Below are 18,759 nucleotides of genomic sequence, written 5' to 3' on the forward strand. Positions count from 1 at the left end.
TGAACGTGAGGAAGAACTTCTTCCCTCTGAGGGTGACGGAGCCCTGGCCCAGGCTGCCCAGGGAGGTTGTGGAGTCTCCTTCTCTGGAGATATTCAAACCCTGTTTGGACGCGGTCCTGTGCCCCCTGCTTTGGCAGGGGGGTTGGACTAGATGATCACCAGAGGGCTCTTCCAACCTGTACTGTTCTGTGATTCTGTGGTAAATGTGTTCAGGGCTGTTGCAGTGACAGTCAGAAAATCTTGAGTGGGTCAGATGAAGAATTCTCAACAGTTTTATCAGAAATTAATTATGTTTTGGCAATATCGTAATTGTAATATGTAAAAATAAGGCTGAATCGTGGCTGAGCGTTCATGTGGGTGTGAGATGGGATGTATGTTGTGATGTGGAAGAAGCATCCTTCCTTGAAGGAGCAGCGTGTCTCGAGAACGAGATTGCCTAAAAAACCCCAAGCTTTGGCCTTGGGCTTCTCCATAGTTAGCTTAAAGATTTGCCCGTGATGTGAGCTAGACTGCACCCAGCTAATATGAGCTAGCTTAATAGTGTAGTTTCTTTTTTGAAAACCTAACAAAATAGAGCTTTTTTTTTTTTTTTTTAATCAGAAGGGAAAGGAAGGCAGAGCAATTCTGGGTGAAGCTTCAGGTTATGTTCATTGGCAATTCCTTCCTCTGAATAACGTGACCTCAAAAAAAAAAAAACCCAAACAAAACCCCTAAAAACAAAGAGGTTGCATTTTGATGATGTGTAACTCATTCTCTATTAATAAATCTGATATTACAGTTTGTGTTCGAAACAGCCGTGCAAAACACGAGCATATATTCCAAGTAATGTAAAACTTATTATTAAAGTGCAGCATAAGAGGAGTATCTGATCCCACTCCTACAGCACTTCCCTCACCAGGAGACCAGCAAAAGAAAAAGTTTGTTGGAATCCTGTGAAATAAAATTGTGTGATTTCAAAACCCAAAGGTCAGAGGTGAGAGCCAAAGCTCTGGTACTGGCTGACTCGGCAACAGTCAGTTCTTACCCATGCTGAAGTTGTACAGTGTGGAAGGTCAAAAGATGGGAGAGGACTGTGTATCAACCTGTTGTCAAAATTCCACGTAGGAATTGAGAGGTAATCACAAGGGGCAGGAGAACTCAGCTGCAAGATACGTGTGGTGAGATAACTGTCAGCATGCTTTTTGCGTTTTTGTTACAACATTTTAAAGTATTGTCCCAAGCCAGGAGTATTGCGCTAGTCTGGAGATGATATGTACATACATTGCAGTCATGTGATCAGTGCAGAAAGGTGTCGTTACCTTGCTGTATCTAATGTAGCCAGAAGGAGATCACTCTGCGGACAGGGGAAAAAGCAAGGGAACTCCAGGGCTTGAATGAAAGCAGTGATATGGACAGGAATCTCTTCTGTTCTTGAAATTTGCCTTGTATCAGCTGGCTAGTTTCTGCCAGCTGCTCTTTCTTCAGCCCTTAAACATGGATCAGACAGTTGCTTTTATTTCCTTTGTATATTGGAAGTGCAAGCGTAGAATGTGCTTGGCTGGGTAATACAGGAAAGAGTGCTTCAAGGAAAGTAAGTTAATATTGCTAGACATTTGTGTTAGGAAAGTGAGTGCTGACTGCTTTGTACTTATGTAACCTTTACAGTATACCAACATTTTGTTCATGTGCTGTGTCTGGAATTGTGATTTGCTACTCTATTTTTAGCACTCTCTTTCTTCTCTTTAAAGGAGAAACTTCCATTATTGTTTGTGCAAGGCGTGTGTTTAACTCTGCCATGCCTTCAAACCTGACCATTGCTTTGACACTCTCGTAGAAATCGAGCTTATGTAGGCAGCCGCGTGCTTTGGTTGCTCTGTGTGTGTGTGAACACTTCCTAGATGGATTTCCAGGAGCAGACACAGCATCGGGCAATGTGAGAGCATGCCTTGTGATAACTGGTTCGCCTGCTCTGGTGCTGCTTTGGGTAAACTGTCCCTTTTCCAATAGATTTAAACTGCAGTTCGGGCCGTCTGACACGCTGAGGTGCAGTCTCACTCTGACTGGAAGAGCTACGCTTTGTGCTCCTTTTGTCTGGGCACGGTGGGATTTTGCCTGGAAAAATGCTTTACCTGGAAATGAAATCATTTGCAAGAAGTTGTGATCGTGCAACATTACACTGAGGCTCAAATTTCCTTATAGACATAAAATAAATGTTAGCGACGGAGTGCATGAACTCATCAAAATCTTTCAAATCGGAGGGTCTGCCTTGAAGTCTGCTTTTGCAGAACGCTTTATGAAATCTGAGTATCTTAAATATGCACACAATCCTCCTACACGCACAGAGCTTTCAGCTTTTGACTTGAAGACTGCAACAGCAGAAGCATCGCTAAGACAGCAGCAGAACGCCGCTTGACTATGCTCTTCACTGTAAAGCTAGGGAGGCAAATACAGATCATAAACATCCCAAACAGCAAGCAGTCTATGTATAATGATACTTTAAACTTCCAAGAAAATGCCTTTCCTTATATTGAATGTAGCTAAGATTTTTTTTTTTTTATTGGGAAGGGTTCAGCATGAACAATCTCAGCTATATCTTTGGTACTCTGACCTAAAGAGCAGGGGAGGCCTGACAATAAAGATTGAAAAACACTCTTCATCTCCTGTTTGAAGAGATGGTGAGGTCGAAGACAACCTAATTTGTCTGTGTTAAATTAAATTTTGCTAAGGGAAGAGGTTGCACATTGCAGAATTTACTGTAATATAAGATAATTTAAAAAATTCATTTCCTCAACAAGTCGGCATTGATGCATTGTGGGCAGAAACTGCTTTCTACTCCCCCCCCCCCAATGTATCTGGACCACTTAACTTGAAGTTGGCTTGATACAGAGTTGTTTTAAAAGAAATGCTGCCATCTCATGCTCTCAAAACAATGAGTTCACTACACCTCGGAAAAATCAGGCTGCTTATGTAAGTACCTAAATAAGGCTGTATCATGCCCGTTTGAAAATAATTTTGTAACTTCTGCCTGCCTCCTTTCCCTATGAAGCAGATATGGTGGCATGTAAGATGGTGGGGCACTGTGCTTAAAGGCTTGTTTTTGATTTGAAACAGCGAAGTCTTGGAGAAGGCAGTTTGATCTGGTAGGACAGTCCTGATGTCCCTGTGTCCGGGGGTTTGTGCTAGGCTGGCTGGTGGTAGCCGTGGCTGAGCTGTGCTGTGATAGCCCTGCTGCATGCAGGAGGGAGCCTGAACCCCAGAACTTCCAGAGGTCCTTTCCAGCCAGTGTGCTGGTCATCCTGTGATCAGCCCGCTCTACAGCACAGAAAATGCAAGTGACTTGCCTCGTCTTTGTCTTTTTATTGAGATCAAAAAAAGGCATTCCCTGCGTGCACTTGCGCTGGCTGCTGGGTTGAGCCCCGATCTCGGTGGGAGGCCGCAGGTGTCCATAGGCCAAATAATATCAGAGTAGAAGCGAAATGAGGGTCAAGGACGGTCTAGTAGGTGGTAGCAGCATCATGTACATACGTTGTGGTCCTTCAGCAGCAGGATGGGAGAGAGGCTTAACTTTCCAAGCAATACATGGGGGGAGAAGGAGTCACATACGATGGTCATAATCCATTTAGAAACTAGGAAGATATGAAATATGTACAGGAAAAGCTGTTCTTTCTCTCTTAAGTCTTACACGATCCTGCATTGTGAAGTCAGAAAACTACACTGAAAGGTAAAAGCAAAATCCTAACCTTTATTAGATAGTGTATTTTGAAAGCTGTATACCAGCAAAACCATTTTGTCCTCCAAGTCTGATTTAATCCTTAATATACTTCCCATTGTTTAAATTTGAGATACTTTTGGCATGCTCTTACCCCAAATTCTTGTTTTGGCTCTTACTCTAGGCTTTCTTGCAGGGGAAATTGCCTGGTGTTTTATTTACATTGCCTAATATTCTGTGTTATGATAAGCAGATTCCTCTGTGGGAACACCAGTTACATTTTGCTTTTGCTTAAAGAATCACTTCTGTGTCTCAAATTTTTGGAAATGAGCAGGGGCAGTGCCCAGGAGCACTGAATTGGACTTGTTTTGGTATTTTACTGATATTCTGGTCAGGTCTGAAGATGTTCCCTTTTCTTCTTTATATTGACAACAAAATCTGTGATCGTATGACAACTAGTAGTAGTAGTAGTAGTAACCGTACTGCTGCAGTCACCCTACAGCTTCGCATGCTGGGGAATCAGTCGGTGTAACGCTGGTCACAGCTAGGTCAGAGATAACCAGATCCAAGCTGCCAGTACAAGTCTGATGCAGCTCCTTTACCAGTGGGGACTGTGCTGCCATTTTTGCCTCACTTGCTACTTTGCTTTCTTTCAAAGACCGAAGTTTGCAACCGAAATGACGTTGTTCTAATAAAGCTTTTATGCATACCCCATGTCATCAGGCAGAAATACGGGAAGGTAAAACAGGCTCCTGGCTGTTCCTGTCTGCTGCCTCTGCTGTTGGAGAGGGGCTGAAGTCCAGAGCATGAGCTTTTCATATGCCAGGCTGAAGGTCTTATCTTTCATCTCCGTAATGGCCTCATCTGGAGAAGTTATGGGACTGAGCTGTTCCCTTGCGATTGGCTGCGTGCTACCTGGCCACCTCTTGCTCCCTTTCAGTGGCTGTTTGCAGAGCCTGGGACTTTGCACCCGGTGTAACTGATCTTACTTTTTAACAAAATAGTTTCTGTTAGTGACATTTTTTTCCGCCTCTCAACTCCATATGGAATTTAACATGGGACTTCGTTCCTTGTTACAGGCTGAATGCACGGCATTACTTCTGGCATGGAGTTAGACACTCACGAGTGGCTCTGCCCCAGGAAGGTGCTTTGGCCATGGGCAGCTATTGCAGCGTGACCCCCGGCTGTTGGCCCAGCTCTGTAGAAAGGTGGCACTAGGTTCACTTACGTTTTTCCAGTCTTCCAGCAGAGCACATAGCAAGAGAAGAGAGATGGGGGGCTTTTAAAAAGGGACACCAGCTCTGGATTTATATGCAGCCTACCAGGAACTTGATGCAAGGGGAAAGCAGAGTGGTGGGATGAGATGCTCCTCAGGCTTGTGGAAGGAGTGGGATCAGAGAGGAGGCTGTGCTGTTCCTGTGAAGCTCTGTAAATCTGAGTTGCTTATTAGGGTGACAGGCTCATGGTTAGAGAGTGTAACATACCTTGCTGCATTGAACTCGAAAGGATTAAACTGAAGGACCAGGATGGTTGTAGCTAGGTGGGGCTCTGAGGGAGCAGCTACAAACCATCCCTTGGTGGGCTCAGGATACCTGTATCACTGTGCTTTGTTTCTCTGATGCCTTGTCTCAAGGGTTTGCAGTGGAATCCTGAGCTTGGGGCTGTGCCAGACCCAGAAACAGTGACTGGACTCAAACCTTACCTGAGCTGGGAAACACCTGGGAGTCAGCTTTGGTCTGATAAGTGCTATAGTAACCGTGAAGAAACAGCTCTTTGCTGCAGAGAGTCTTTCAGTGTTTTGACCTTTAGCCTTTTGTTTAAGACTTGTGGTGTTTGTTTACCCGGCAATTCCTGCAGTACCTTAACTGAGAGTACTGTGTGAGTGGAGTTTCTGTTGGAATAATTCATTTGCTTCTTTTTAGGGCAGTAATTATTTACTAAGTATGAGCAGTTGTCTGGAATGTCTAGTTAATTATCAGCTCGCCTCTGTGAAAGTGCACGTAGTGAAAATACTTAAATAAAAATTTGAAAGTTGTTCTTTTTTGCTCTTGTTTCAGGTACTGGGTCCATGTGTCACATTTGAATTGCGCTGTGCTAATTCTCTAAGTACCAACTCAGACCGTCTCCTTGATGCACACTCACAGCATCATGGCCAGTACTCAGGAGCGCCTGAGCTTGTCTTCCTCCCCAAACTCGATCGGCAAAGCCTTCTGTGAAGATAAAGACTTCAGCAGGTTACATGATGAACATGCACCTACTGGAAACCACCCGTCCCCTGAGCTCATAGAGGATGTACGTGAGAAGGGCTTGCTGCCGGCAGACCTCATCGATAACATGAGCAGCCCGGTCACTGCAGCAGTGCTGACCAGCATCAGCGAGGACTCTAGGGACCAATTTGAGAACAGCGTGCTGCAGCTGCGAGAGCAGGATGAGTCTGAAACAGCCATTCCTCAGGGTAACAGGAACACTATGGATGGAGAGAGCAACAGTGGAGCGGATGATGTTAAAGTCCAGTTCAACAGATCAGGCAGTGGGAGCGGTGGGTTTCTTGAGGGACTTTTCGGATGTCTGAGGCCTGTGTGGAACATCATAGGCAAGGCATATTCCACAGACTACAAGCTGCAACAGCAAGGTAAGTAGGGGAGTAAACCTCTGTTGCTTCTGGGGGAATGTGTGAAGATGAGGAAAGCAATCCAGGGCTTTTTCCCAGCTTTCTGTGTGACCGTTTTTGTCTCGTAAAACCATAATATATGATTTTGCAAAGAGAAATCTTGCGCTACAACAGCTATCACGTGTAGCAAAGGCAGCTCGTGATGGAGTCAAAAACAATTGCCTGTTCTGACCCATGCCTTGGACTGTTGTGACAAGGTCCGAATCCAAACCGAGTATCTGTGTGAGTGAGGATCAGAAGAATTGTGCTGAACACAGGAATTGTACCAACAACTTCATTTCTGCAGTTTTTTCACGCCAAATGAAAAACACAGGTATAGGTATTTTCATCATGCCAGATGCAAAATATTGACATAGGTATTTCTACTCCTGTATGTGTATGGTGGACAGCTGGAGACAGCCTTCACAAACAGCAGAAATATTGCTTCTCTGTGGGCATCTTACAAGAACTTTTATGTCTTTTTGTTCAGGAGTAGTTTTACTCTTTAAATTATCATTCAGTACTTACCATTCCAGAAATGTGTCCTTTAATGTGGATACCTTTTTCTTTTATATGTTATAAATGTTTAAGTGTAAATGTATAAACATAAAAGTGTGTGTGAATATATATTAGAAATATGTAGTTTGGGGATAACTAATGTTTGTCGATCGCACACATGTATCTTTCAGGATTACTGAAAACTAAAGAGCAGAGCATGCTCTGCCTTTGGTGTCTGATTTCTCCCCTAGCACAGGGGGAGGGAAGCGGCAGATGGGAAAAGAACAAGCTGTCATTAGAATTAAGGAGCTGGAATGGTTGAGTCTTATCGAAGATGGGAGCAGCCTGGCCACCGTGCTATATTGTGGGGTAGAAGTGTGCTGTATTGCAGTGATCATGACTCACTATTAATCAAATGGTTTTCTGGCATAGACAGATTATAAGATACATGGTCAGAAAACCCATCTGAGTGGTTCATATCTAAACCCCAGAGTGATGCTGGGGAACAGTTCCTAATATGAGGGAACAGAGCTGTTAAATAACATGTTGGGTGAATCTACCTTGAAATAAACTTACTCCTCCTTCCTAGACTCAGTCATTTCCAGTTGGTGACTCTGAGCAAGGAGGTCCCCCTCTGCACTGCAGAAAGGCAGGTGCCACCGAAGCAGCAGCCTCTTGTCTGTCAGACCTGTGTGCTCAGCGAGAGTTTATTTGTTTTTGAAATCCCTTGGCAAGGTTGGTTCTAAGTTTTGTCTGTGTGTTGTAAACTCGGCATGTCACACACGGCTGAGTCTGTAAATAAAACAGGTGACTGAAAATTCCTGGGGGAATTAACACTACTGGGGTGGTTGCACAGTACATGGAGTCAGATGTGTAGAGTTTTGGAAGAGACTGTGTCTGGCAGGGGAGCCCCCCTTGTGAAGGAAAACGAGCTTCAGAGCAGTCGGGTAGCGTTCGAAGGAGGCGTGGCGTCCGTATGTCGGTGTGATGCTGCTTTGGTTTGGATGCTCGGTGTTCTTAAGCGAAGGTGAAACTTTCCAAGGAGAGGACACGGGTGCAGAGTTACGTCAGCGGCTTCCAGCAGTTGTGTGAGCATCCCGTGCGCGCGCTGTCTCGCCAGGTCAGACTTCTCATGGCCGAGAGCTGCTGAGCTGGCACGTGCCTGCCTGTGCCTGCAAGCTCAGGTGGGTGCCTTCCGGAAAGCTACCTGCGAGGCCAAGGGATCGCATTCCGCATATAATTGGGACAGCAGATGTGTTGGAGACCACAGTTTAATGTGTGCTTTGGTGACCCACAGGGGACACTTTCTTTTGTATGAAAGTCACTAATAAAAAAGATGGAAGCGCTAACTAATGAAAGTGAGCAGCTGAGAGCGTTGCTGTGTTTGGAACGGGCACACAGAGCTCCTCTTCGTAGGCACAGAAGCATCTTGCTGTTCTCAGTGTCAGCAGCACGTTCAGAGCCATAGATTCATGGACGCTTTGCAGTTTGCCGTTGGCATTAGGCCCTTCCTAAAAGGGCAATTTTGAAATGGCTAGAGATGTGGTAAGGCTGAAGATTAATTGGGATCTGCTATATGTGGCATGTGTGGTTTAGCTGCATCTTCAGTGTCTTCATTGTCATAAATGGAGTGAAAAGAAGATTTTCTTTTTTTAAATACTTTTTTTTCTCTGAATCTGATCAGTTGGACAGATCTCTGATGGTAGTAGTACGTTCCTGTTATCCAAGCATAAACCTTTTTAAACTGCTTCTGTGCTAAAACCTGAGGATTTTGTCAGAATATTCATGTTCTGTTTTCCAGATGATATCACTCTTGCTTCTTGCCACCAGAAAATCTTCTCTGTGTGCATTTCATCAGCTACATACAAGCCAGCAGTTTAGTAACTGATGTATGTGATTGCTTTTATTTTTGCTGTCTTTTAGCAAAAGCGCAGAGGATGCAAGGTTTGTGTTTGTGTTATGCATTTGGAGAAGAAAGGCTGAGGAAATGTGTCTGGCCTTTCCAGGAGTAAAACAAGGCTTGCAGTGGCCTTTCGTTCCCCTGGGAGCTTATTTACAGCTTTGGGCTGGTGCCATAGATCTGTGCAGGTGATTCCCTGCCCTCTCCCCTTCATGAAACAACTACTTTAAGCCTGATCCAGGATCAATCCTTTGTGATGGGCTGAATCAACAACTGGGACAGGAGTCCCACAGCCGCAGGGGAATTCATGTTGCCTTGCAGATGCCTCCTAGTACTTCTCGCTGCTCACCAGCATCCCTGCTTGCCCGCTTTGAATCTCCTACAGGCCCAAACTCTAGGACATGGTGGTGGTGGTGTGGTTGCAAGTAGTAAAATATAAATAGGTTTCATGCCCTTTGCAAGTGTCTGACACTTGAGTTCCTATTGCCTGCGAAAGCTTGGCTCATGACTTGGTGAATGAGGGAAAAGAGAAGAACGACTTTCACATGATTCCACATTATCTTCATGTTGAAATTACTCCTTGAGTTTCCTTCTCAGCATCTGAGATGGTGATCGGGAGGAGTGCGTTTCTGTGCTCGCCTTGAGGGCCTGTGCTGGGCAGAGTTTTGGTCAGCTGGAAGTTGCTGCAGTGTGGTCTGCTGGCTGGCTAAGCAGTGCCAGCTGCTGTTGTTAAATGCTCTGCCTGCTTGGGGAGCAGTCATTCCTGCAGAGAATGTTTGCTTTGTATTGCTCGGTGGCTGCCAGTCGGTTATCAGAGGTTGAAGTAGTTTGGGTTTGACCCACAACATGACTCCGGACTGTGTTTTGCCAGTTGTTTGCCCTGATTTCTAGAGGCTGTTGGTGAGTGTTTTCAAGAAGATATACTTAGTTCTTTAATTTGTGTCTACCAGTTATTTCATTTGGATCATTGGCATTCTAGCACTTTATAGTAAGACTTATTTGTGTTTTCTACTCAGTAGCCTTCCGAGCCATTTGCTTTGGATTGCGAATCTGTCTTCAGGAGTTGCTTTCACCTTCCTGTTCGCAAGTGACACATTTATTGTCATGGTGTGTGGTGGTGTGTAAACCTGGAGAGCAAGGTGCTTTACAAAGTGTGCTTGTGTTTGTGGGTTTTTTTGTGAACCAGAGATGCTGCCTGTCTTAATGCCAGTGCTGGTAAGCAGCCAGCACTGGCAAACAGCAACAATTTGCTTCAAATAGATTGACTCAATGGCTCAGGCTGCTCCTGTGTTTCTTTCCCCACGGGAAACAGATTCTCATCATTCTACTCAAATGGTTCTTAATCACCTTAGAAACGCAAGCTCTTGCATAATTCCTGCTTTTACACTTTAATTTATTTAGGGGAAGTATCACACAGGTTTCTTTAGGCCCAGAAGAGTCTGGAGTAAAAACTGCTCCATCCTTGTAGGAGATACCCTCATCTCTCTTCTGCTGGAGGAGGGAGGAGTGCCAGCAAGCCCCGAGGTCTGGGCAATCTCAAAGGAAGTATAGCCAAGCAACGTTAATGGACTTTTGGAACAAGGCTAGCAGTGCGGTTGAGTCTTGATTGGTGTGTCCAGACGTGTCTCCTTGCCACCCTGCTGATCATCTGAGGTGTTTCTCTTCTAGACAGGCACTTTGACCTAGCTATGGTTAGTCATCATACCTACACACCCGAGTCCTTGCAGGTGGTTTATGCGAGTCCGTTTCTGTTTCAAGCTGTTGGTTGAGATGACAGAGAAGTTGGTATCACCTCTCCCATGCTGGGTTTCTCATTGTGCCTGCTGTGTCGATGTGCTGTAGCTGGGACAGCCGTAATCCACCATTCTTTGCTTCAAGCTTTGTAACCTGCCCTCCGGGTGACGTGCGTGGTCTCAACCTTCAGCTGTATTCAGCTGGCAGTGTGTGGAGTCCTCTCTTTTCCAGCCTTGCCCATCGCCCCGCTGCAGCACTGGTACGACTAACTTTGTGATACTGACCCTTGTCAACCTGTTGTCCTTGAGGGTGGTCGTAGGAAGCACGTACACAGGGTAATTTAGAGGTATTTTTTCATCAGTGTTGTAGTAGAAAATACAGGTTTGCACCACTAATGCCAACAAACCCTGGTTTTCAATTGAATGTAGTCCAGCGCTTTTTTCCACCAGCTTCACGTTCTTTGGGAAGCTTTTCAGTGCTTGCCATGTTATGGGAGCCGAACGCATCGCTGCTGCTGGCTGCCTTGAAATGTAGTGACGTGTTCCTGTACAGTGAAAGGGGATGTGGGATTTTTGTCTTACTGTTGCACTATACATTATATATGGTTTGGCTCTTTGTTCTTCTTGAAATTCCCAAACATGTAGGGTGTTTCACTGATGACTGCTGCACTGAGACCTCTTCCCTGAATCCTGCCCTTGATGATCAGGGTGCAAGTGGGCTAAAGGAAGGGCTGTATCTCAGCAAATAAACACGAGGTGGCTTTGCAGGAGGGAGCGCGTGAACTTTTGCTTGCCTCATTTACAATGTCTCTCTGCCTTTGCCATTGCAGAGGTTAACAGGTAATATTAAGAACAAATCAGGGCTCCTAGGTGATAGCAGTATAGTTACCCATTACTGCTCACAAACTGTGGGTGCTTCGGGGAAGTTAATGACTATGTTGCGTGCCTTGTACAGGAAAGGCAGTCTTCTGGCATGTAAAGAAACAGCTATTTCAGTACAACAGAATAGTTTCAGTGTTGCCCACGTGAAAATGCTGTTCGTCAACAAACACAAAAATCAACTGTATTTGCCACCTGCTTTCAGAAGCAATGCATTTGTGAATTAAATAGGAATACAGATATTCTCGATTTATTTACAAATTTCCTTATTTTCTTTTATTTTCCTTATTTAAAGAACTGTCTTTAAAGGTCTAAATATCTGAAGAATTAAATACTAATTACAAATATTGTGACAAAAAGTTGCTCAAGTTATTTGGTAAAGAAGAACACTTATTGTTTACTTCAACGTCCTGTGGTCAAGATAGTGGTCACAGCATGTTTCGTACCTCAGTTGCTGTTAGGTTCTTACATGCATAGGCATTTCTTGCTTCTGTGTGAAAGGACACGTTTGCTGGTAGGCGATAGCACCTTCACAGTGTCATGGCATCCTTGAAAACTGAGGACAGGGATCATGCACTGCGAATCCACGGTTACTAGGGTCGCTTAGTTATAATGCATTGCATTTCAGAGCTGCATCCGCTGTCCTAATATTTTTGTAGGATGTAGAGTTGCAGGCAGATATATCAGTACGAAAATAGACTTGTGTCTGTGAAGAAGCATGTGCTGAGGATTGAACTTTGCCCTGCCAGGTCGAAGGAGATTTTTGCTGTAGATTAACAATGTTTTTTTTCCTAGTTCAGTGAGCAGAACGAGCACTGGGGTCTGGCTTGAATGGGAGCTGGCTTTCCTTGGCTGGGCCTGGAGAGCAGTCATTCAGCAGGAGACATCCAGCTAGTGTCTGACTGTCACAGGAATGATTTGAGGGAAGGATTTGAATCTGGATTAGTCCAGAGGCAGTTTGGGTATCTAAGTTTCCGTTCAGTGGTGACAGTATCTAAAGTGAATGCTTTTGCATAATCCCAGTTGCAGCCCTGGGAACACCCCAACGGCTCAGACACTGGATGCAAGAAGATGCGTCTTTGTAGGGATCTGAAATAGGGATCTGTACAGGCGTGACTTTCTATTATTTCAGAAATCAGTGGGTTACTTGTTGGTTTTCTGCTAAATTCTTCTCTGAACTTGCATATTTATTGAGTTACAGTAAATAAATTATTGCGTGCCTTTTATCTTGCTGTTTGTGGGATGTTAAGGTGGTTTCAAGGTGACTCGCAGACAAGGCTTTCTGTTTTCATGGGTACAGTTGTCTTGAAACAGTTTATACAGTGCTGCTGGACCACTCTGGCAGCATCCCTGCCAGATGCACGCGGGTACCTAGGAGTAGGAATCTCTTAAGATTTTTTTTTGCCTTTTTGAGACTGACATACACAACGTTGGTGTGGGAAAGACCTGTTTCTGTCACTGGTGGTGGTTACTGTGCTTTGTGCTGGGTAACCTGGTGGTTGTGGTCTGCCACCTTTGACTTCCCTTTTTATTTAATACTTTTTCCCTGTTTCGGGGGGGAAAACCCCTTTTTTTTTTTTTTTTTTTTTGGTCAGATGTGAATGTTCATTGTTTCCTCTTACCTATGCTTTTCAAGGAGCCATGTACTTTATAAGAGATACTGTCATCGTTCATTTTTGGAGTACAGGACCTGCTCCCTAAGTTTCCAATCCAGTGCCCCTTGTGTGTTAAATTGCTGCCCGCCGGGTCGAAGTGGCTTACCCGAGTGGGTAGCAGTGGTGGTGAGCTCTGCTGAGAAAGCATCTGGGAGGATGGGAAGGAAAAGGCTGGAGGCGACGGTGATGGGGAGAGGAGCTGGATGAAAGGGAAGCTGTGGCTGAGTGTCTGTGGCACGTGCCTCAGCTGCGCCTGTACTGGGGGGATTTGCCATCTGTCTACCACATTTTTGTGGTCTTGATCTTTTACGTTGTTTCCTTTGCTTGCCTGTGCCTAGATACCTGGGAGGTCCCATTCGAGGAGATCTCGGAGCTGCAGTGGCTGGGCAGCGGCGCGCAGGGAGCAGTCTTCTTGGGCAAATTCCGGGCGGAGGAGGTGGCCATCAAGAAAGTGAGAGATCAGAACGAAACGGATATCAAGCACTTGCGGAAACTCAAACATCCTAACATCATTGCATTCAAGTAGGTTGTGAAACTTGTTGGTAACATAACTTCATCCAGGGAAGAGCCATTCGCTTATGTACCCTGGCCAGGTTTTTAAACTCCAGGGACTAAGCTGTCTGTAGGATAAAATGGGTGGTCATCGCTCCTCTCAAATTGTTGCACACTGTTGTGAAAACAAACCTATAGACACCATTCTCACTCAGTTCTGCGCTTTGCACACAGGCTCACAAAACACCTGCTGTGAACCCTACAAATCTGTAGGTGTAGCTGTTGGAGGAAACCCACCCCTGTCACAAATGAGGTTCCTCCTGTCCAAAGCATGCACGCAACATTCCCCTTCCCCTTCGGGACAGAGAGCTGTTAGCAGAGCCCTGCCCCTTGATTGCCACCTTGGAGAGTTGCTCTGGCACTTCTACACTACTGATCCTCACTGGCTGTGTTTTTTCTTTGACAGAGGAGTTTGCACTCAAGCCCCATGCTACTGTATCATCATGGAGTACTGTGCACATGGACAGCTCTATGAAGTCCTGCGAGCAGGGCGGAAAGTCACCCCTCGGCTGCTTGTGGATTGGTCCACGGGGATCGCAAGTGGGATGAATTACCTGCACCTTCACAAAATCATCCATCGAGACCTCAAGTCACCAAAGTGAGTCTCTAGCTACTGAAATATCCTCCACTCATCATTATTGTTTTTTTTTTTTCTTGATAAAGTTAGGTCAAAAGCCCTGTTATTTTTTTTCCATGTTGACTCAAAACTAACGAAAGTGAAACTAATGAAACTTGTTGGCACTCCCCTCCTGTCCTGCAGTTTAACAAGGCTGGAAATTTTACCGCTAACTTACATGATAAATAGCAGTCAGGAAATATTTCTAATGATTTGATGGTGTCTGGTTCTTTCTGAAAGTGGAATATTCTGTTGCCTCCTGCTTTCTTTTTTTTCCTTCTTTATATGTTTTTTTATTGTTTCTCTGGTTTTCTGGAATGTGACTTTCTCACTTCTCTGTTGCTTTCTGACTGAAACAATCTGGCCGCTTATATTCTTATTCCCTAGATGTTTATCGCTTCTTTAGCCTGTGACATGACTGTGACAGTGCATTAAGAATAATACTTTTTCAGTGGTTTACAGCACAGTTTAAGGTACAGTTTTACTAAAATTTTGAAAAGTCTCCAGACATAGTGAATCTTCAGTGACTTATTTGCATTTTTATCTAGATTGATTTTTGATTTGTAGCATTTAGAAGTGCATTTGAGACACAAAACACAACCACTCCAAAGAAAGTGAGTGCTTTCGTCGGTCAAAAATGCATAATCTTTTTTCTTGTGCTGCAATTGTGAACAGCATGGCCTCATCAACTGTTCGTGTTGATTAGAAGGGATTTACTCGAGGTGGCTGTTGTGGTACATGAAAATGACTGCAAAATGCTGATTTCCGTTTTGTTTCTTGCCCCCCTCCCCAGTGTTTTAGTTACACACACAGATGCAGTAAAAATTTCAGATTTTGGTACATCTAAAGAACTCAGTGATAAAAGTACCAAAATGTCTTTTGCGGGAACTGTGGCTTGGATGGCCCCGGAGGTGATACGCAATGAGCCTGTCTCTGAGAAGGTGGATATCTGGTGAGTAGTAGCAATGTCTAAGTATCTTCACCTTCTGTTTAGCCACTTGGTTTCCCAGCACTTACATATTCAGCACTCTTTTCTCATCCTAGGCATGGGAATAATTTGCTCTGTGATGGACTATTCCTTTCTCCACCTGCCTGGTGCCCTAAACTTTGTTACTGAATCATGGGCTGTAATGGAAAGAGAAATGACCTGCATGTGTAAAAAGCTGTGTGTTGAGATCCGAAGGTACCTCATAAGGCTTTAGGCAGACTGGGTCTCTCAGTGAGCAAATGCAGCAGTTCTTCCCTGTGTCATTATTCTGGCCAGAGCTTTCTTCCACTCCTGGTGCTTAGTGTCCCCTCAGCAACTTCTGCAGCCAGGGTATTTTTCACTTGCTTTCTACCCTTTTCAGGGCCACACTTGAGCTGTAGGGAGGCCTCTACTCTGTTAGCTTGAAGGGTCTGACCAGCTTTAGCTTTCTGCATGCTGGGCTTGGCTGTTACATGTACAGCCACAGGATTACAGTCCAGTGAATCTAACCCCAAATCCAGGAGGGAGGAAACCAGGATACGTTGTAAGAGTTTTGAACACCTATTTCCATCCCAGGTGAAATGTACTCTGTGTCCAAAGCAACACAAGCAAAGGTTCAGATCCCTGTGCTATTAAAAATGCTTGAGGCAAGACTCAGCCTTGGAGCTCCTCTGGGATGCCTCTCTGCAGGTTTCAGGGTCCTCAAGGGAGCTGCATCTCTCTTTCTGCCTCCTTATTTCTGCATATTAAATGTCAGTAGCCAGGACAAATGGCCTTATCCCTGCTTTACAGCCAGGATGAATTTTCCTTCTTGTGGCTTTTCAGCTTCAAATGCTGTCACCTCCATTATGCAGTGTGAAGCTGCAGGTCGAAGCTGCGAGTGATGCAGAGTGCGAGTGGAGTCAGACAGCAGCCTGCTGCTGGTGTTTTAGCCCACGGTTGGGTCATGGCTTGAAGTCAAGATTTCCTGTAGGGAAAGGGAAAGTCTTGTCATGTGCGGTACGCAGCTCTTCTTGTGCCTGCAGTGTTTCGCATGTGTGGATGTAGCAGGCCGTAGCATAGCCAGCTCTTCTGGGAGAGACTCTTGGATTGTTTTGGAAAGAGAATACACTCACCGTTTGTCTCCTCTCTTTGAATCACAGGTTCATGAGGAGGAATAGTGCTGGATTTCCACCCTCAGCTTTCGGGCCTTTAGAATGGCTCAGGTTCAGGAATATTGTGTGGAGCATCATGCCCAGTAAAAACCAGCTGCTAGTTCTGCTGAGGACTGTAGGCACTCCTTTACTACTTTCCTCAGTGACTTAGGGATGTTGTTGCTCTTTGGTGCAAGTTCCTCTTCAGTCTGCTGCAGTGGTGATTGCTCAAACTCCTCTTTGACATCCGTTCTTCCCCCAAGATGAGTAAAAGCGATGTTCATGAATGCTGGCAACAAATGAGAACAGTTCCTAAGCAGCTTATATGTCTGCTCTCTCTCATCTTTAACAGCATGCTAAAAAAAAAAAAATCTATAATCTTATCAGGAGCCTTGAAAATCCTTTGTCAGTTTTTAATCATAACAAAGCTGAAACCAGATGGGGTTTCCTTGTGGTTTGTCCAACCACCTGGATCCCTGCTTTCCTGCAGCCAACAGAAAAAAAAAAAATTTGAGAAAAAAAAATGTTCAAATGCTTTGGAGTTGGGTTTTGTTTTTCACCCCCAGATAATTTGAATCCAATGGGCTTTGAGGGAGCAGCGTTTTTCACATGAAGTTCTGTTTCCTGACTGATGGTTGTTCAGACCCAGGCAGTTTGTCCCTTAGATGTTCTTCTGTGCTTAATAAAAGCAACTTGATATTAGTACAAGCCAGAAGCACACTTCTCACTTTTCACCTGGTTTGACTTGCCGGCAGGCTTGGCAGGGTCGGTGTCCCACAGACGGATGGGGCATGCAGGTAAGGTGATCTGTCTGGGTTTGAAAGTGAGACGGCTGTACTTCACCTCGTATCGCAGCCTGGTGGTTGACGTGCAGTAAGAGGGGTGCTGGTTCTCAGCAGCATTTTCTTTACTTCTGCGTCGACTGGTTTGATACTACTTTGGTGTTTCATTGGGTGAAGATTGTAAATAAAACAAATAACTCTTTGCTGTTATAAGTTAAGCGTTTGGCCTTTGCTGATGATTTCACTAAGGAAGAGAAGCAAAAGTTTTCTTACCTGTTTCTTTCAGTTCTTGTAATAAGAGGTTCTTTTCCAGACAAGTTCTCTTCATGTTTTCTTTATTTTTGCCTTCCTTTCTTCAGCATAAAAGAAATAGCAGATGAGACTGCATGTGCTTTTGATACTGACATGTTGCGTTTGTATCTTAATTTCTGTGTTGCAGCAATTGTAGCGAGGAGTCTCAGACCTATGAAACTCTTACCTAGGAGTACATGTAACAGCAGAGGGAGCTTTTGGCTAGAGAAAAAAAGTTAAATGCGAAAAAAAACACCCCAAAACACAATCTTTGCTCTGTTCTCTCCAAGACTCTTATCAGTTCTGTCTGTCATGTAGACTTTTGACTGTTCTTATTGGTAAGAACAGATCATCTGCCACCTCAGAAAAGCTGTCTTTCCTCTTTATTTAACAGGAGTAAGAATTCATCTATACAGAAAAGCTTCTAATGTGCTTTCAGGATTTTTAAAATCTTGCAGAGAAATAGGAAAGGATGGGTGAAAACCAGCATGGCTTGGTGTTCAGCCCAGGGCTGGGGCAGAGGAGAAAGAATTACCTCCTGTATGAAATAGCTATTCTTGATTGAAAACTAGTTTGTAAACTCTGTTGCACCTACTTGCAATTTGAGATCAGACATACCTGACAATCAGTGATTTTTTTTTTGTGTGTTTTGTCCAAGTTTCAGATGTTTCTGTTAAATTGAATTCACACAGACATTTTTCTCCTGGTTTGTTTCTTCGTCAGGTCGTTTGGGGTAGTTTTGTGGGAGCTGCTTACAGGAGAGATTCCCTACAAGGACGTGGACTCCTCGGCCATCATTTGGGGAGTGGGCAGCAACAGCCTGCACCTTCCTGTCCCTTCCACGTGCCCAGATGGCTTCAAAATCCTCATGAAGCAGACCTGGTAAGAGCCTGAACCCTGCACAGACCTAGGGCTGGCTCCCAGCTCTTGCCAGACCCCCAGTAAAACCAGTGAAACCAGAGTCAGGGTTGGGACTGTTGAGACCAGAGCAGAGGGCTCTTAAATACTCTCACATTTGTCACGAGAGCAGTAAGCTTTAACATTTTGAATTCTGCTTCCTTGTGACAGCAGGCCTGGGCCCCAGAAGGACCTTTGGAGCTTAGAAGGAGGTAGGAAGAGATCTGTCTGGTTTGATGGGTGGACGTTGTTGAGACGGGCTAGTGAGTGAGAAGGAGTTGAGCAGGAGAGAAATGGGAGATAGAGCCTGACAGGAGCCCAAGCATGGTGACACTCACCCAGGAGCTGCCTGTCTGCTGTGAATCAGGAGCAGGCAGCATGAAAGTCATCTTCAGTAACCTTCACAGAGGTGGTTGCTTTGTTGTAGCAAAGCAGGTGGTGAAAGGTAGCTCTGTGCTAAGAGATAAAGGAGCTGGAAGGAAAGTAGGGGTAAAATTTCTTGAGGCTGGCTCCAGAGT

At 44.8% G+C, this 18,759-nt stretch overlaps 1 protein-coding gene across 4 annotated transcripts in view; it reads left to right on the forward strand.

Moving 5' to 3' along the window:
• MAP3K13 (mitogen-activated protein kinase kinase kinase 13) overlaps window positions 1-18,759 on the forward strand; it is a 79,798-nt gene that overhangs the window by 48,293 nt on the left and 12,746 nt on the right. For all 4 annotated transcript variants that reach the window (XM_075417687.1, XM_075417688.1, XM_075417689.1 and 1 more), the window contains 5 exons: window positions 5,746-6,320; window positions 13,342-13,525; window positions 13,962-14,153; window positions 14,965-15,123; window positions 18,068-18,226. In XM_075417687.1, coding sequence (XP_075273802.1) covers window positions 5,819-6,320; window positions 13,342-13,525; window positions 13,962-14,153; window positions 14,965-15,123; window positions 18,068-18,226 — 1,196 coding nt within the window. In that variant the 5' untranslated portion in view covers window positions 5,746-5,818. The remainder of the gene's footprint in view (window positions 1-5,745; window positions 6,321-13,341; window positions 13,526-13,961; window positions 14,154-14,964; window positions 15,124-18,067; window positions 18,227-18,759) is intronic.

Source organism: Opisthocomus hoazin, chromosome 4, assembly GCF_030867145.1.
Source record: "Opisthocomus hoazin isolate bOpiHoa1 chromosome 4, bOpiHoa1.hap1, whole genome shotgun sequence".
Taxonomy (NCBI): domain Eukaryota; kingdom Metazoa; phylum Chordata; class Aves; order Opisthocomiformes; family Opisthocomidae; genus Opisthocomus; species Opisthocomus hoazin.